Here is an 18,019-nt window from a genome sequence, read left to right on the forward strand (position 1 = left end):
TTATGTTTATCTTACCTAAAAATAAATATATATATTATTTAAAAAAAAACAAAAAAAAAACTAAATAAATGTTTACTATATTTTGCTAAAAACATCAACATTTATTGTATTTTTATTTGTATTTTTTCTGACTCCTTATTACATCCAGCCATAGAATTATACATTAAAATAAACATATTTGAAATAATTCATTTTAAATTATCATAACAATTCATTTAAAATGACCATATTTAATTATTAAAATAATTGCTTGTTTATCAACAACTTTAGCATTTTATTCATTATATTTTGAAGTTCTCAGAAGCCAAGTTATGTTATATTCCTTAATATGTATTTATGCAAGTTTGAAGTATCAATTATCTAAACACAGTTTTGTTTGCATATTTACAGGATATATATATATATATATATATATATATATATATATATATATATATATATATATATATATATATGAAATTCGTGACTTGGTGAATTCTAGTTGTCAATATACTCCTCCCCTCTTAACCACGCCCCCAACCACGCCCTGTCCCACCCCCGACCACGCCCCCACCCCCCACCTCCCGAAATCGGAGGTCTCAAGGTTGGCAAGTATGAAGTAAGCCAATTCAATGACAACAGTATTTCAAAAAAATATCAAACATATATTATAAATACTGCTAAAATTACTATAAATACACTAATAATAAATATGAAAACTTAATAAATAACCTTTCTGATAGTACTTTCATAAGTAAATGTGTTAAATGATAATAACACTTAAACCAATAAAAAGTACTGAATAAATAGTATTATTAATAATTAGAGATGTCCGATAATAATCAGAAATTATCGGTATCGTTTTTTTTTTTTGTTTTTTTTATTATTCGTATGTTTTTTTTGTTTTTTTTGTTTTTAATTAAATCAACATAAAAAAAACAAGATACACTTACAATTAGTGCACCAACCCAAAAAGCCTTCCTCCCCCATTCACACTCATTCACACAAAAGGGTTGTTTCTTTCTGTTATTAATATTCTGGTTCCTACATTATATATCAATATATATCAATACAGTCTGCAAGGGATACAGTCCGTAAGCACACATGATTGTGCGTGCTGCTGGTCTACTAATAGTACTAACCTTTAACAGTTAATTTGACTCATTTTCATTAATTACTAGTTTCAATGTAACTGTTTTTATATTGTTTTACTTTCTTTTTTATTCAAGAAAATGTTTTTAATTTATTTATCTTATTTTATTTTATAATTTTTTTTAAAAGGTACCTTATCTTCACCAGACCTGGTTGTCCAAATTAGGCATAATAATGTGTTAATTCCACGACTGTATATATCGGTTGATATCGGTATCGGTAATTAACGATTTGGACAATATCGGAATATCGGCAAAAAGCCATTATCGGACATCCCTGTTAATAATGCTAAAAATGTTTTAAATAAACCAACAATATTAAAAGGTACTGAATAAATATTATTTCTAATACTACCCCTTGTAAATGTTCTAAATGATAGTTAGTTGTAAGCAAATCAAATGCCAAAGATATATATATATATATATTTATTTATTCCGTTTTTTTTATATGTATGTATATATATATATATATATATTTATTTATTTATTTATTTATTCCGTTTTTTTTATATGTATGTATGTATGTATGTGTATATATATATATATATATATATATATATATATATTTAAAAAAACGGAATAAATTATATTATAAATACTGCTAAAATATAATACATAAACCAATAATAATAAAAAAAAATTGGGCATCCAATTCCAAATGAGCTAATATTTGCAAAAAATAAAATTTTCCATTTGGAATATTAAATTTCTTGTCTTTGCAGTCTATTCAATTGAATATAGGTTGAAAAGAATTTGCAAATCATTGTATTTTGTTTTTATTTACCATTTACAACGTGCCAACTTCACTGGTTTTGGGGTTTGTATTTTACCATTTTTCCCACTTTTTCTAGTGAGGTTGTTGAATAAGTCAGCAGCTGTGAGCCCTTTTTGATTGAGATCTAAATCGCCCACCATAATTCGTTGCCCTTAAAAGGGCGACGAGTCTTTTATTGAGATCTGTGAAGAGGAAGCCGAGAAGCAACAACACCTTGCTTTGTCTTCGTGCCTCCCGGCCCGCTCAGCCTGATTGGATTCTCCTCGCCACGTTTGCAGGCCCAGCTTGAAATGGCGCTAAAAACGTCACGCAGCCTCGCCTGGCGCGTTTGCGAATAAAAAGCCAGTAAAAGGGGTCCCGTGTGCCAAACTTGTTTGTGTTTTTCCCAGCCCCGACCGCTCATGCGGAGCTCAGGCCGAGTCATGCGCTCGCCCCTCTTTTGAGGCGCTAAGCCTTCCTCAACACCACCCCCGGTTTTTTTTTTTGCAGGTTGATCCCTCGCCATGGCCGACTGGGACTACGACTACCTGATCAAGCTGCTGGCCCTGGGGGACTCGGGCGTGGGAAAGACCACATTCCTGTACAGGTACACCGACAACAAGTTCAACCGCAAGTTCACCACCACCGTGGGCATCGACTTCCGGGAAAAGAGGCTGGTGAGTGTCGGCGTCTCCCCGGGTCCTGCCTGGCGGGAAGTGACGGACTTCTCTCGCCTTTTAGGTGTACGCGGGCACCAACGCCGACGGGACCGTGGAGAAGAACTTCCGAGTCCACCTCCAGCTTTGGGACACGGCCGGGCAGGAGAGGTACTTTGGATCTTGTCTTTTTAAGCCTTGACGGAACGTTACTGAGCACATTCCTGCAGGAATTATGAGGATTTGACATCAAAACAGGCAAAGAGCAAGACGGCCAAAGGTCCTGTTTGAGACGCTTACTGTGCGTAATTAGCTTCACCTGCACAACAATTTGTGTTACGATTTGCATCTTCCTGAGAGTTGTTTGTAATATTTGCCACCGGGATGGAAGCCCTCTTGTCAGCATTGCCGTATTGTGTGGAAAAATGACTGCAATTAATACGACTGAATGGAATGCTAGCGAGGGGAGTTGTTGTTGTGCTGGTAGAGGTGTCACTCCTTGACATCTTTAAAGCCGATTTCCACCACAATAGCGCAGAATCATTCATGCCGCCCCATTGCAGCATTGTGTGGCAAAATAAATGCTGTTTAAATGCAATGGGGAGACACCTCCATCAGCACAACAGTAGTCACTAGGGTGTAACCTCCCTCATTAGCATTGCAGTATTGTGTGGTAAAAAAAGACTGGTATTACGACAACTGAATGGAATGCTAGCGAGGGGGATTGTTGCTGTGCTGGTAGATGTGTCTCCACTCTGCATTTTAATGGCAGTTGTTTTGACACGCAATGCTAACGAGGTGGGATTTCATCTAGCGACTGCTGTTGTGTTGGCAGAGGTGTCGCTTCTTGGCATCTTTAAAGCTGATTTCCACCACAATAGCGCGGAATCATTCATGCTGCAGCATTGTGTGGCAAAATAAATGCTGTTGAAAAGCACCTCCATCAGCACAACAGTAGTCGTTAGGGTGCAACCTCCCTTGTTAGCATTGCCGTATTGTGTGGGAAAATGACTGCAATTAATAGGACTGAATGGTTGGAATGCTAGCGGTGGGGATTGTTGTTGTGCTGGTAGAGGTGTCTCCACTCTGCATTTTAACAGCAGTTGTTTTGACACGCAATGCTGCAATGCTAGCAAAGAGGGGATTTCATCTAGTGACTGCTGTTGTGTTGGCAGAGGTGTCGCTCCTTGGCATCTTTAAAGCTGATTTCCACCACAATAGCACAGAATCATTCATGCCGCCCCATTGCAGCATTGTGTGGCAAAATAAATGCTGTTGAAAAGCACCTCCATCAACACAACAGTAGTCGTTAGGGTGCAACCTCCCTTGTTAGCATTGCCGTATTGTGTGGAAAAATGACTGCAATTAATACGACTGAATGGAATGCTAGCGAGGGGGGTTGTTGTTGTGCTGGTAGAGGTGTCGCTCCTTGACATCTTTAAAGCTGATTTCCACCACAATAGCGCAAAATCATTCATGCCGCCCCATTGCAGCATTGTGTGGCAAAATAAATGCTGTTTATATGCAAAGGGGGGACACCTCCATCAGCACAACAGTAGTCGTTAGGGTGTAACCTCCCTCATTAGCATTGCAGTATTGTGCGGTAAAAAAGACTGGTATTACGACAACTGAATGGAATGCTAGCGAGGGGGATTGTTGTTGTGCTGGTAGAGGTGTCTCCACTCTGAATTTTAACGGCAGTTGTTTTGACACACAATGCTGCAATACTAACAAGGGGGGATTTCATTTAGTGACTGCTGTTGTGTTGGCAAAGGTGTCACTCCTTGACATCTTTAAAGCTGATTTCCACCACACTAGCGCAGAATCAGTCATGCCGCAGCATTGTGTGGCAAAATAAATGCTGTTGAAAAGCACCTCCATCGGCACAACAGTAGTCGTTAGGATGCAACCTCCCTTGTTAGCATTGCCGTATTGTGTGGATAAATGACTGCAATTAATACGACTGAATGGAATGCTAGCGAGGGTGTCGTTGTTGTGCTGGTAGATGTGTCTCCACTCGGCATTTTAACAGTAGTAGTTAGGGTGCAACCTCCCTTGTTAGCATTGCCGTATTGTGTGGAAAAATTACTTAAATTAATACAACTGAATGGAATGCTAGCGATGGGGATTGTTGTTGTGCTGGTAGAGGTGTCTCCACTCTGCATTTTAATGGCAGTTGTTTTGACGCGCAATGCTAACGAGGGGGGATTTCATCTAACGACTGCTGTTGTGTTGGCAGAGGTGTCGCTTCTTGGCATCTTTGAAGCTGATTTCCACCATAAAAGGGCGGAATCGTTCATGCCGCCCCATTGCATCATTGTGTGGCAAAATAAATGCTGTTGAAACGCACCTCCATCAGCACAACAGTAGCCGTTAGGGTGTAACCTCCCTTGTTAGCATTGCCGTATTGTGTGGAAAAATGACTTCAATTAATACGACTGAATGGAATGCTAGCGAGGGGGATTGTTGTTGTGCTGGTAGAGGTGTCGCTCCTTGACATCTTTAAAGCCGATTTCCACCACAATAGCGCAAAAATCATTCATGCCGCCCCATTGCAGCATTGTGTGGCAAAATAAATGCTGTTTATATGCAAAGGGGGGAGACCTCCATCAGCACAACAGTAGTCGTTAGGGTGTAACCTCCCTCATTAGCATTGCAGTATTGTGCACTAAAAAAGACCGGTATTATGACAACTGAATGGAATGCTAGCGAGGGGGATTGTTGTTGTGCTGGTAGAGGTGTCTCCACTCTGAATTAACGGCAGTTGTTTTGACACGCAATGCTGCAATACTAACAAGGGGGGATTCCATTTAGTGACTGCTGTTGTGTTGGCAAAGGTGTCACTCCTTGACATCTTTAAAGCTGATTTCCACCACACTAGCGCAGAATCAGTCATGCCGCAGCATTGTGTGGCAAAATAAATGCTGTTGAAAAGCACCTCCATCGGCACAACAGTAGTCGTTAGGATGCAACCTCCCTTGTTAGCATTGCCGTATTGTGTGGATAAATGACTGCAATTAATACGACTGAATGGAATGCTAGCGAGGGTGTCGTTGTTGTGCTGGTAGAGGTGTCTCCACTCTGAATTAACGGCAGTTGTTTTGACACGCAATGCTAACGAGGGGGCGTTTCATCTAACGACTGCTGTTGTGTTGGCAGAGGTGTCACTTCTTGGCATCTTTAAAGCTGATTTCCACCATAAAAGGGCAGAATCATCCATGCTGCAGCATTGTGTGGCAAAATAAATGCTGTAGAAAAGCACCTCCATCAGCACAACAGTAGTCGTTAGGGTGTAACCTCTCTTGTTAGCATTGCCGTATTGTGCGGAAAAATGACTGCAATTAATACGACTGAATGGAACGCTAGCGGTGGGGATTGTTGTTGTGCTGGTAGAGGTGTCTCCGCTCTGCATTTTAACGGCAGTTGTTTTGACTCGCAATGCTAACAAGGGGGGGATTCCATCTAGCGACTGCTGTTGTGTTGGCAGAGGTGTCGCTTCTTGGCATCTTTAAAGCTGATGTCCACCATAAAAGGGCGGAATCGTTCATGCCGCCCCTTTGCAGCATTGTGTGGCAAAATAAATGCTGCTGAAAAGCACCTCCATCGGCACAACAGTAGTCTTTAGGATGTAACCTCCCTTGTTAGCATTACCGTATTGTGTGGAAAAATGACTGCAATTAATACGACTGAATGGAACGCTAGCGGTGGGGATTGTTGTTGTGCTGGTAGTGGTGTCTCCACTCTGCATTTTAACGGCAGTTGTTTTGACACACAATGCTGCAATGCCAACGAGGGGGGATTTAATCTAACGACTGCTGTTGTGTTGGAAGAGGTGTCGCTTCTTGGCATCTTTGAAGCTGATTTCCACCATAAAAGGGCGGAATCGTTCATGCCGCCCCATTTCAGCATTGTGTGGCAAAATAAATGCTGTTGAAAAGCACCTCCATCAGCACAACAGTAGTCGTTAGGGTGTAACCTCCCTTGTTAGCATTGCCGTATTGTGTGGAAAAATGACTGCAATTAATACGACTGAATGGAACGCTAGCGGTGGGGATTGTTGTTGTGCTGGTAGTGGTGTCTCCACTCTGCATTTTAACGGCAGTTGTTTTGACGCGCAATGCTAACGAGGGGGGATTTCATCTAGCGACTGCTGTTGTGTTGGCAGAGGTGTCGCTTCTTGGCATCTTTAAAGCTGATTTCCACCATAAAAGGGCGGAATCATTCATGCCGCCCCATTGCAGTATTGTGTGGCAAAATAAATATTGTTGAAAAGCACCTCCATCAACACAACAGTAGTCTTTAGGGTGCAACCTCCCTTGTTAGCATTGCCGTATTGTGTGGAAAAATGACTGCAATTAATACGACTGAATGGAATGCTAGCGATGGGGATTGTTGTTGTGCTGGTAGAGGTGTCTCCACTCTGCATTTTAACGGCAGTTGTTTTGACACGCAATGCTAATGAGGGGGGATTTCATCTAACGACTGAAGTTGTGTTGGCAGAGGTGTCGCTCCTTGGCATCTTTAAAGCTGATTTCCACCACAATAGCGCAGAATCATTCATGCCGCCCCATTGCAGCATTGTGTGGCAAAATAAATGCTGTTGAAAAGCACCTCCATCAGCACAACAGTAGTCGTTAGGGTGTAACCTCCCTCGTTAGCATTGCAGTATGTAAAAAAGAGCGGTATTAAGACGACAGAATGGAATGCTGATGTTGTGCTGGTAGAGGTGTTTCTACTCTGCATTTTAACAGCAGTCATTTTACCACACAATGCTGAAATGCTAACTAGGGGGATTGCATTCTAACGACTGCTGTTGTGTTGGCAGAGGTGTCGCCCTTTGGCAACTTTAAAGCTGATTTCTACTGTAATGGCATGGAAATTATTCAAGCCGCTCCATTGCAGCATTGTGTGGAAACATAAATGCTGCTGAAAAGCACTTCCATCAGCACAACAGTAACGTTAGGAAGTAACCTCCCTCGTTAGCATTGCAGTATCGTGCGGTAAAAAAAGACCGGTATTACTACAACTGAATGGAATGCTAGCGAGGGGTATTCCACCCAAACAACTGATGTTGTGCTGGCAGAGGTGTTTCCACTCTGCATTTTAACAGCAGTCATTTTGCCACGCAATGCCGAAATGCTAACGAGGGGGGATTCCATCCTAACGACTGCTGTTGTGTTGGCACAGGTGTCACTCCTTTATAGCGTAACAGCTGTTTTGTCTGACCATAGGGCAAAACCAATGTAGCCAGACTGCAAAACTCGAAAAACGCGTGCAAGCGCGCACCAAAATGCATGAGCCTTATGATTCGATGTTTTGGCAATGTTCAACAAGGATATCCAACATTGTAACTGTCAGGTTCAAACACACACACAGCTATTAAACAAGACAAGAAGCAAGGAATTAAAACAGAGACAGAATTCAATTTGGCTCAATTGAGGAGAAACAGTGTCGTCCCACGCGCTGACGAAAGATTGTACGCCTCCTCTTTTATTTGGACTTTCCCTGATTACATGGCAATAGCTGTTTCAAAAGGGACGGGGGTCGTAAACAGCCATCGCCTTTGGTTACAAAACAGTTCAAAGAAAAGGTCGTAAACCGCTGTTGCCCTCGGTCACAAAACAGTTCAAAGAAAAGGTCACCTGGAGGGGGGTCAGGCCCTGCCTCCTCTCCGCTTTGTAGATCTCGGGTCAAGACAAAATCTTCCTGTGGATTACAATGCATCAAAGAAACCGACACCCTCATGTCGCTCCCCATCCTACAGAGTGGGGTTTTACAAGCCTTTTGCTTGGTAAGATCAAAGACAGCTTTTGTGAATGCCACAAATAAATGAATGCATGGACGGAGGGATGGAAGTCTCGGGTGTACCTAATGAAGTGTCTGGTCAGTGGAACATTGTGAAAGTGTCGTCGTCATGTATCGGTGTTGTTGCTGCCCCACTCCCACTACAACCAAAACACTTCCCACTTGTTGTCAGGTTCCGCAGCCTCACCACCGCCTTCTTCCGGGACGCCATGGGCTTCCTGCTCATGTTCGACCTGACCAATCTGCAGAGCTTCCTCAATGTCCGGAACTGGATGAGTATGTGTTGTGAAGGTGCTCAATCCTGCCTGATATCGGCAAAAATAAGCAAGTATGGGACGATATCGGCTTGCATGTCAAATGTCCGATACAAGCAGTCAGTCCTGCACGGATGCCCAATGTAAACGTTCACTTTTCTAACAGATATGTTTCTCACATTGAGCTCATTTTCATCACATTTAAGTTTAAATTCAATGTCGACTCTAAATATAAAGCTATGTGTTAAATATAAATCTATATCTTAAATATAAACCTAAATTTTAAATATAAACCTAAATCTTAAATCTAAACATCTACTCATTTAGATTCAAGATTTTAAATGTAACATTTAGAATTAGATTTAAGATTTAGGTTTGGATTCAAGATTTAGGTTTTAGGTTTAGATTGAACATTTAGTGCTCACATTTAGATTTAATTTTAACATTTAGGTTTAGATTCAACATTTAGGTTTAGATTTAAGATTTAGGTTTGGATTGAACATTTAGTGCTCACATTTAGATTTAAGATTTAATTTTAACATTTAGGTTTAGATTCAACATTTTAGTTTTCGGTTTAAGACTTAGGTTTAGATTCAACATTTTAGGTTTTGATTTAAGATTTAGGTTTAGATTGAACATTTAGTGCTCACATTTAGATTTAAGATTTAAATTTAACATTTAGTTTTAGATTCAATATTTTAGGTTTAGATTTAACAATTAGGTTTAGATTCAACATTTTAGGTTTAGATTTAGGTTTAGATTGAACATTTATCGCTCACATTTAGATTTAATATTTAATTTTAACATTTAGGTTTGTATTCAACATTTTTGTTTTAGATTTAAAATGTAAGTTTAGATTTAACATTTAGGTTAGGATTCAACATTTAGGTTTAGATTTTTTTTCATCACATTTAAGTTTAAATTCAATGTCGACTCTAAATATAAAGCTATGTGTTAAATATAAATCTATATCTTAAATATAAACCTACATTTTTAATCCAAACCTAAATCTTAAATCTAAACATTGACTCATTTAGATTTAAGATTTAAATGTAACATTTAGGATTAGATTTAACATTTAGGTTTAGATTCAAGATTTAGGTTTTGATTTAAGATTTAGGTTTAGATTGGACGTTTATCGCTCACATTTAGATTTAAGATTTAATTTTAACATTTAGGTTTAGATTCAACATTTTAGTTTTAGATTTAAGATTTAGGTTTAGATTCAACATTTTAGGTTTAGATTTAAGATTTAGGTTTAGTTTCAACATTTATCGCTCACATTTAGATTTAAGATTTAATTTTAACATTTAGGTTTATATTCAACATTTTAGTTTTAGATTTAACATTTAGGTTTAGATTTACCGTTTAGGTTTAGATTTAACATTTAGCGCTCACATTTAGATTTAAGATTTCAATTGAACATTTAGATTAAGATTCAACATTTAGGTTTAGATTTAGGTTTGGATTTAACATTTAGGTTTAGGTTGATATTTACATTTAGGTTTAGGTTTATACTTAACATTTAGTGCTCACATTTAACATTTAGCGCTCACATTTAGATTCAAATTCAACATTTAGGTTTAGATTCAACATTTACGTTTAGATTTAAGATTTAGGTTTAGATTTAACATTTAGCGTTCACATTTAGATTTAAATGTAACATTTAGGTTGAGATTCAACATTTAGGTTTAGATTTAAATTTAACATTTAGGTTTAGATTTAAGATTTAGGTTTAGATTTAACATTTAGCGCTCACATTTAGATTTAAATTTAAAACTTTGGTTTAGATTCAAGATTTAGGTTTGGATTTAACATTTAGCGATCACATGTAGATTCAAGATTTAACTTTAACAGGTTTAGATTCAACAGTTAGGTTTAGATTTAAATTTTAGGTTTAGATTTAAGATTTAGGTTTTTATATTTAACATTTAGCGCTCACATTTAACATTTAGCGCTCACATTTAGATTTAAGATTTAAATTTAGCATTTAAATTAAGATTCAACATTTAGATTTAGGTTTAGATTGAACATTTAGGTTTTGATTCAAGAATTAGGTTTAGATTTAACATTGAGCGCTCACATTTAGATTTAAGATTAAAATATAACAGTTAGGTTTAGATTCAACATTTAAGTTTAGATTTAAGATTTAGGTTTAGATTTAAGTTTTAGGTTTAGATTCAACATTTAGGTTTAGATTTAAGTTTTAGGTTTTTATATTTAACATCTAGCGCTCACATTTAGATTTAAGATTTAAATTTAACATTTAAGTTAAGATTCAACATTTTGGTTTAGATTTAGGTTTAGATTTAACATTTAGGTTTAGATTTAACATTTAGATTTAGATTGAACATTTAGGCTTAGATTTAACATTTAGCGCTCACATGTACATTTGAATTGAACATTTAGGTTTAGATTAAACATTTAGGTTTTGATTTAAGATTTAGGTTTAGATTTAGCATTTAGTGCTCACATTTAGATTTAAGGTTTAAATTTAATATTTAGGTTTAGATTCAACATTTATGTTTGGATCTAACATTTAGGTTTAGATTGAACATTTAGGTTTAGATTTAACATTTAGCGCTCACGTTTAGATTTAGATTTAGCGTTTAAGTTTTGATTGAACGTTTATTTACAATATTTATAGTAAACATTTCATTTAAATGTGAGTGTGAATGTTGTCTGTCTTATCTGTGTTGGCCCTCTGATGAGGTGGCGACTTGTCCAGGGTGTACACCGCCTTCCCCCCATGTGCAGCTGAGATAGGCTCCAGCACCCCCCGCGACCCCAAATGGGACAAGCGGTAGCAAATGGATGGATTAAAAATCAGCCAAGTGAGTTAAAAGTGATAAATATATCTGCTAGAAAAGTGTGACACCGTAGTCCTGCAGCCTGTTGACTAGTGCCAAAGTCTCCAAAGCAGAAGTGTAGTCGAAAGTATCCAGTAACAAACGTGTCCGCATCATTCCACTTGTTTGACTAGTTTCACTTGATGAAACATGTTCCAGCATTCTACTCTACAAAGTAATACAACGAGGTTGATATCGGTATAGGCCAATACGAAAGCCTGTAGTATCAGAAATGACACCCCTTAGTAATGTGTCCCTAAAGTCTGTATATGAGCAACAAACATGCCCCTTAAAAAGGGTAGGCTTCCCTACACATCTTAAAACCAAGGCGATTAGCCGTCAGTTCGCTCCAAACTAACTTGATGCTGCTTTAATACTAATTAGCATGAACTACTGTCACACTTTAGGGGTGTTGTAGTGTCTACAAGAAGGGTATTCTCCCCGGTGAAATGGTCGCCACACCGATCCTTGCTGCGTGTGCCCTCAGGTCAGCTGCAGGCCAACGCGTACTGCGACAGTCCAGACGTGGTCCTGGTGGGCACCAAAGCCGACATCACCAGCATGAGGAGCGTCCACGCCAGGCAGGCCCGAGACATGGCCGACAGATACGGGTCAGTTGTCTGTTGTTTTGTGGATAAATGTTCTTTTTAGAAATATACCATTTATTCAACCACTACCATATTGATCCACTTGTCACTGTGTTGTACTTAAACTCACCACAGGGGGGAGATGTTGGGCTTTCTTTCTCATATTAAGGCCAACAGGATTCATATTGCATTTACCATGAATTGATTAAAGTGGACCCCGACTTAAACAAGTTGTAAAACTTATTGGGGTGTTACCATTTAATGGTCAATTGTACGGAATATGTACTTCACTGTGCAACCTACTAATAAAAGTCTATCAATCAATCAATCAATCAATCAATCAATCTAATGCAAATAGAGAGTGTTTGACTGCCAATTACACAAAATGGAAAACCTTCAACATTTAGGTTTAGATTTAGGTTTGGATTTAACATTTAGGTTTAGGTTTGTATTTAAAATTTAGGTTTAGATTTATATTTAACATTAAGTGCTCACATTTATATTCAAATGTAACATTTAGGTTTAGATTCAACATTTAAGTTTAGATTTAAGATTTAGGTTTAGATTTAACATTTAGCGCTCACATTTAGATTTAAATTTAACATTTAGGTTAAGATTCAACATTTAAGTTTAGATTTAGGTTTGGATTCAACATTTAGGTTTAGGTTTAATTTAACATTTAGTGCTCACATTTAGATTTAAATGTAACATTTAGGTTGAGATTCAACATTTAGGTTTAGATTTAAGAATTAGGATGAGATTCAACATTTAGGTTTAGTTTTAGATTTAAGATTTCGGTGTAGATTTAACATTTAGCGCTCACATTTAGATTTAAATTTAACATTTAGGTTGAGATTCAACATTTAGGTTTAGATTTCAATTTAACATTTAGGTTGAGATTCAACATTTAGGTTTAGATTCAAGATTTAGCGCTCACATTCAGATTTAAATTTAACATTTAGGTTGGGATTCAACATTTAGGTTTAGATTTAGATTTAACATTTAGGTTGAGATTCAACATTTAGGTTTAGATTTAAGATTTCGGTTTAGATTTAAGATTTCGGTTTAGATTTAAGATTTAGCGCTCTCATTTAGATTTAAATTTAACATTTAGGTTGAGATTCAACATTTAGGTTTAGATTCAAGATTTCGGTTTAGATTTAAGATTTAGTGCTCACATTTAGATTTAAATTGAACATTCAGGTTGAGATTCATTTAGGTTTAGATTTAGATTCAAGATTTTGGTTTAGATTTAACATTTAGCGCTCACATTTAACATTAAGCACTCACATTTAGATTTAAATTTAACGTTTAGGTTAAGATTCAACATTTAGGTTTAGATTGAAGATTTCGGTTTAGATTTAAGATTTAGGTTTAGATTTCACATTTAGCGCTCACATTTAGATTTAAATTTAACATTTAGGTTGAGATTCAACATTTAGGTTTAGATTTAAGATTTAGGTTTAGATTTAAGATTTAGGTTTAGATTTAACATTTAGCGCTCACATTTAGATTTAAATTGAACATTTAGGTTGGGATTCAACATTTAGGTTTAGATTTAGATTTAGATTTAAGATTTAGGTTTAGTTTTAAGATTTAGGTTTAGTTTTAAGATTTAGGTTTAGATTTAAGATTTAGCGCTCACATTTAGATTTAAATTTAACATTTAGGTTGGGATTCAACATTTAGGTTTAGATTTAGATTTAGATTTAAGATTTAGCGCTCACGTTTAGATTTAAATGTAACATTTAGGTTGAGATGTAACATGGACATCACCAGCATGAGGAGCGTGTGGGAAGTTGTCCCCTCTATTAGCATTGCAGTATTGTGCGGGGATAAATACCGTTAGTGCTAAGGAAGATTCCACCCAAACAACTGATGTTGTGATGGTAGAGGTGTTTCTACTCTGCACTTTAACAGCAGTCATTTTGCCACAAAATGCTAACATGCTCCTTTGTAGCTTAACAGCTGTTTTGTACAACGATAGAGCAAAACCTTTCTTGGCGCCCTATTGCAACGTTGTGTGGCAAAATGACTGCTGTTGAAATACAAAGGGGCGACACTTCTATCAGCACAACAGTAGTCCTTAGGGCGCAATCCCCCTCGTTAGCATTGCAGTATTGTGCGGTGAAAAATACCGTTATTACTACAACAATGCTGCTGTAGGGCGGCAAGAATTGTTTCGCTCTATTGTGGCGCAACACAGCTGTCGAGAGGCAAGGTAGCGACAGCTCTGCCAACACAACATCAATCGTTGATTGGGATTGCATCCTTACGACTGTCGCTCCTTTGAATCTAAACAGCCGCTTTGCCACACGGTACTGCAATGCTTACGGAAGGGGCTTCCATCCTAACGACTGCTGTTGTGTTGGCAGAGGTGTCACTCCTTTGTAGCTTAACAGCTGTTTTGTACGACAATAGAGCAACACCATTCTTGCCGCCCTATTGCAGCATTGTGTGGCAAAATGACTGCTGTTGAAATACAAAGGGGTGACACTTCTATCAGCACAACAGTAGTCCTTAGGGTGCAATCCCCCTCGTTAGCATTGCAGTATTGTGCGGTGAAAAATACCGTTATTACTACAACAATGCTGCTGTAGGGCGGCAAGAATTGTTTCGCTCTATTGTGGCGCAGCACAGCTGTTTCGATGCAAGATAGCGACAGCTCTGCCAACACAACAGCAGTCCTTGATTGGGATTGCATCCTAACGACTGTCGCTCCTTTGAGTCCAAACAGCCGCTTTGCCACACGGTACTGCAATGCTTACGGAGGGGGCTTCCATCCTAACGACTGCTGTTGTGTTGGCAGAGGTGTCACTCCTTTGTAGCTTAACAGCTGTTTTGTACGAAAATAGAGCAAAACCATTCTTGCCCCCCTATTGCAGCATTGTGTGGCAAAACGACTGCTGTTGAAATGCAGAGAAGAGACACTTATACCAGCACAACAGCAGTTGTTAAGATGGAAACCCCTTTCATTTGCATTGCCGTGTTGTGTGGTAAAATGACTGCAATTAATACGACTGAATGGGATGCTAGCAAGGGGGAGTCCATCCTAGCGACTGTTGTTGTGTTGGCAGAGGTGTCACTCCTTTGTAGCTCGACAGCTGTTTTGTACAACAATAGAGCAAAACCATTCTTGCCGCCCTATTGCAGTGTTGTGTGGCAAAATGACTGCTGTTGAAATACAAAGGGGCGACACTTCTATCAGCACAACAGTAGTCGTTAGGGTGTAATCCCCCTCATTAGCATTGCAGTATTGTGCGGGGATAAATACCGTTATTACTACAACTGAACGGAGTGCTAAGGGGGATTCCACCCAAACAACTGATGTTGTGATGGTAGAGGTGTTTCTACTCTGCATTTTAACAGCAGTCATTTTGCCACAAAATGCTAATATGCTCTTTTGTAGCTGTTTTGTACAACGATAAAGCAAAACCGTTCTTGCCGCCCCATTGCAGCGTTGTGTGGCAAAACGACTGCTGTTTAAATGCAGAGAAGAGACACTTATACCAGCACAACAGCAGTCGTTAAGATGGAAACCCCTTTCATTTGCATTGCCGCGTTGTGTGGTAAAATGACTGCAATTAATATGACTGAATGGGATTCTAACAAGGGGGATTCCACCCTAACAGTTATTGTTGTGCTGGTAGAGGTGTCACTTGTCTGCCTTTTAGCAGCAGGTTTTTTGCCACACAATGCTGCTGTAGGGCGGCAAGAATTGTTTCGCTCTATTGTGGCGCAACACAGCTGTCGAGAGGCAAGGTAGCGACAGCTCTGCCAACACAACAGCAGTCGTCGATTGGGATTGCATCCTTACGACTGCCGCTCCTTTGAATTTAAACAGCCGCTTTGCCACACGGTACTGGAATGCTTACGGAGGGGGCTTCCATCCTAACGGCTGCTGTTGTGTTGGCAGAGGTGTCACTCCTTTGTAGCTTAACAGCTGTTTTGTACGACAATAGAGCAACACCATTCTTGCCGCCCTATTGCAGCATTGTGTGGCAAAATGACTGCTGTTGAAATACAAAGGGGCGGCACTTCTATCAGCACAACAGTAGTCCTTAGGGCGCAATCCCCCTCGTTAGCATTGCAGTATTGTGCGGTGAAAAATACCGTTATTACTACAACAATGCTGCTGTAGGGCGGCAAGAATTGTTTCGCTCTATTGTGGCGCAACACAGCTGTCGAGAGGCAAGGTAGCGACAGCTCTGCCAACACAACAGCAGTCGTCGATTGGGATTGCATCCTTACGACTGTCACTCCTTTGAATCTAAACAGCCGCTTTGCCACACGGTACTGCAATGCTTACGGAGGGGGCTTCCATCCTAACGACTGCTGTTGTGTTGGCAGAGGTGTCACTCCTTTGTAGCTTGACAGCTGTTTTGTAAGACAGTAGAGCAAAACCATTCTTGCAGCATTGTGTGGCAAAATGACTGCTGTTGAAATACAAAGGGGCGACACTTCTATCAGCGCAACAGTAGTCGTTAAGGTGTAATCCCTCTCATTAGCATTGCAGTATTGTGCGGTGAAAAATACCGTTATTACTGCAACAATGCTGCTGTAGGGCGGCAAGAATTGTTTCGCTCTATTGTGGCGCAACACAGCTGTCGAGAGGCAAGGTAGCGACAGCTCTGCCAACACAACAGCAGTCGTCGATTGGGATTGCATCCTTACGACTGTCGCTCCTTTGAATCTAAACATCCGCTTTGCCACACGGTACTGCAATGCTTACGGAGGGGGCTTCCATCCTAACGGCCGCTGTTGTGTTGGCAGAGGTGTCACTCTGTTGTAGCTTAACAGCTGTTTTGTACAACAATAGAGCAAAACCATTCTTGCCGCCCTATTGCAGCATTGTGTGGCAAAATGACTGCTGTTGAAATACAAAGGGGCAACACTTCTATCAGCACAACAGTAGTCGTTAGGGTGTAATCCCTCTCTTTAGCATTGCAGTATTGTGCAGTGAAAAATACCGTTATTACTACAACAATGCTGCTGTAGGGCGGCAAGAATTGTTTCGCTCTATTGTGGCGCAACACAGCTGTCGAGAGGCAAGGTAGCGACAGCTCTGCCAACACAACAGCAGTCGTCGATTGGGATTGCATCCTTACGACTGTCGCTCCTTTGAATCTAAACATCCGCTTTGCCACACGGTACTGCAATGCTTACGGAGGGGGCTTCCATCCTAACGACTGCTGTTGTGTTGGCAGAGGTGTCACTCTTTTGCATCCAAACAGCTGTTCTGCCACACACTACTGCGATGCTAACGAGGGCGGGGGACCGTCCTGATGACCGATGTTGTGTTGGCAGAGGTGTCGCTCCTTATTACCTAGTAATAAATGAAAATAAAATAAGTAAACCATCTCGGTTTGTTTTTGCCTTTTTTCTTGCATGAAAAATAAACACAAATAACAGAAAGTATTTGTCCTTGAACGCCCTTGTCTCCTAGCATCCCCTACTTTGAGACCAGCTCGGTGACGGGCACGGACGTGGACAAGGCGGTGAGGACCCTGCTGGACATGGTGATGAAGAGGATGGAGCAGAGCGTCCACGGAAGTCACAGCTGCCAGGACAATGGCCTCACGGCAAGCCGCCAGGTGGTGCAGGAGGCCACCGCCTGGCGAAGGTGCGCCTGCTGACGTGGTTGCACTACCCCCGGGACACTTCATTAGGTACACCTGCACCACCCCGATCGCAACATTTTGCCTTTGCAATGGTAACAAAGTTCACTACAGCAGTCTTTTTCAACCTTTTTTGAGCCGAGGAACATTTTTTTTATTGAAAAAATCCAAGGAGGAATCATTAAAATATGAAACTCGATATTGACAATAAAAAGTCGTCGGATATGAATTTAAAGCATAACCAAGCATGCATCACTATAACTCTTGTCTCAAAGTAGGTGTACTGTCACCACCTGTCACATCACCCCCTGACTTATTTGGAATTTTTTGCTGTTTTCCCATGTGTCGTGTTTTAGTTCTTGTCTT

General features: G+C 39.5%; 2 protein-coding genes across 5 annotated transcripts in view; both read left to right on the plus strand.

Moving 5' to 3' along the window:
• The window catches only part of poli (polymerase (DNA directed) iota), a 33,305-nt gene extending 30,814 nt beyond the window's left edge, over window positions 1-2,491 (plus strand). For all 4 annotated transcript variants that reach the window (XM_061980372.1, XM_061980373.1, XM_061980374.1 and 1 more), the window contains exon 12: window positions 2,395-2,491. The gene's annotated coding sequence lies outside the window, so the exon portion shown is untranslated. The remainder of the gene's footprint in view (window positions 1-2,394) is intronic.
• On the plus strand, window positions 2,409-17,671 carry LOC133619865 (ras-related protein Rab-27B-like). Its single transcript, XM_061981138.1, has 5 exons — window positions 2,409-2,561; window positions 2,626-2,711; window positions 8,518-8,621; window positions 11,936-12,059; window positions 17,482-17,671. The coding sequence occupies exons 1-5, from the start codon at window positions 2,409-2,411 to the stop codon at window positions 17,669-17,671; spliced, it is 657 nt and encodes a 218-aa protein (XP_061837122.1).
• The last annotated feature ends 348 nt before the right edge of the window (window positions 17,672-18,019 follow it).

The sequence above is a fragment of the Nerophis lumbriciformis genome, linkage group LG20 (genome assembly GCF_033978685.3).
Source record: "Nerophis lumbriciformis linkage group LG20, RoL_Nlum_v2.1, whole genome shotgun sequence".
Lineage (NCBI taxonomy): Eukaryota > Metazoa > Chordata > Actinopteri > Syngnathiformes > Syngnathidae > Nerophis > Nerophis lumbriciformis.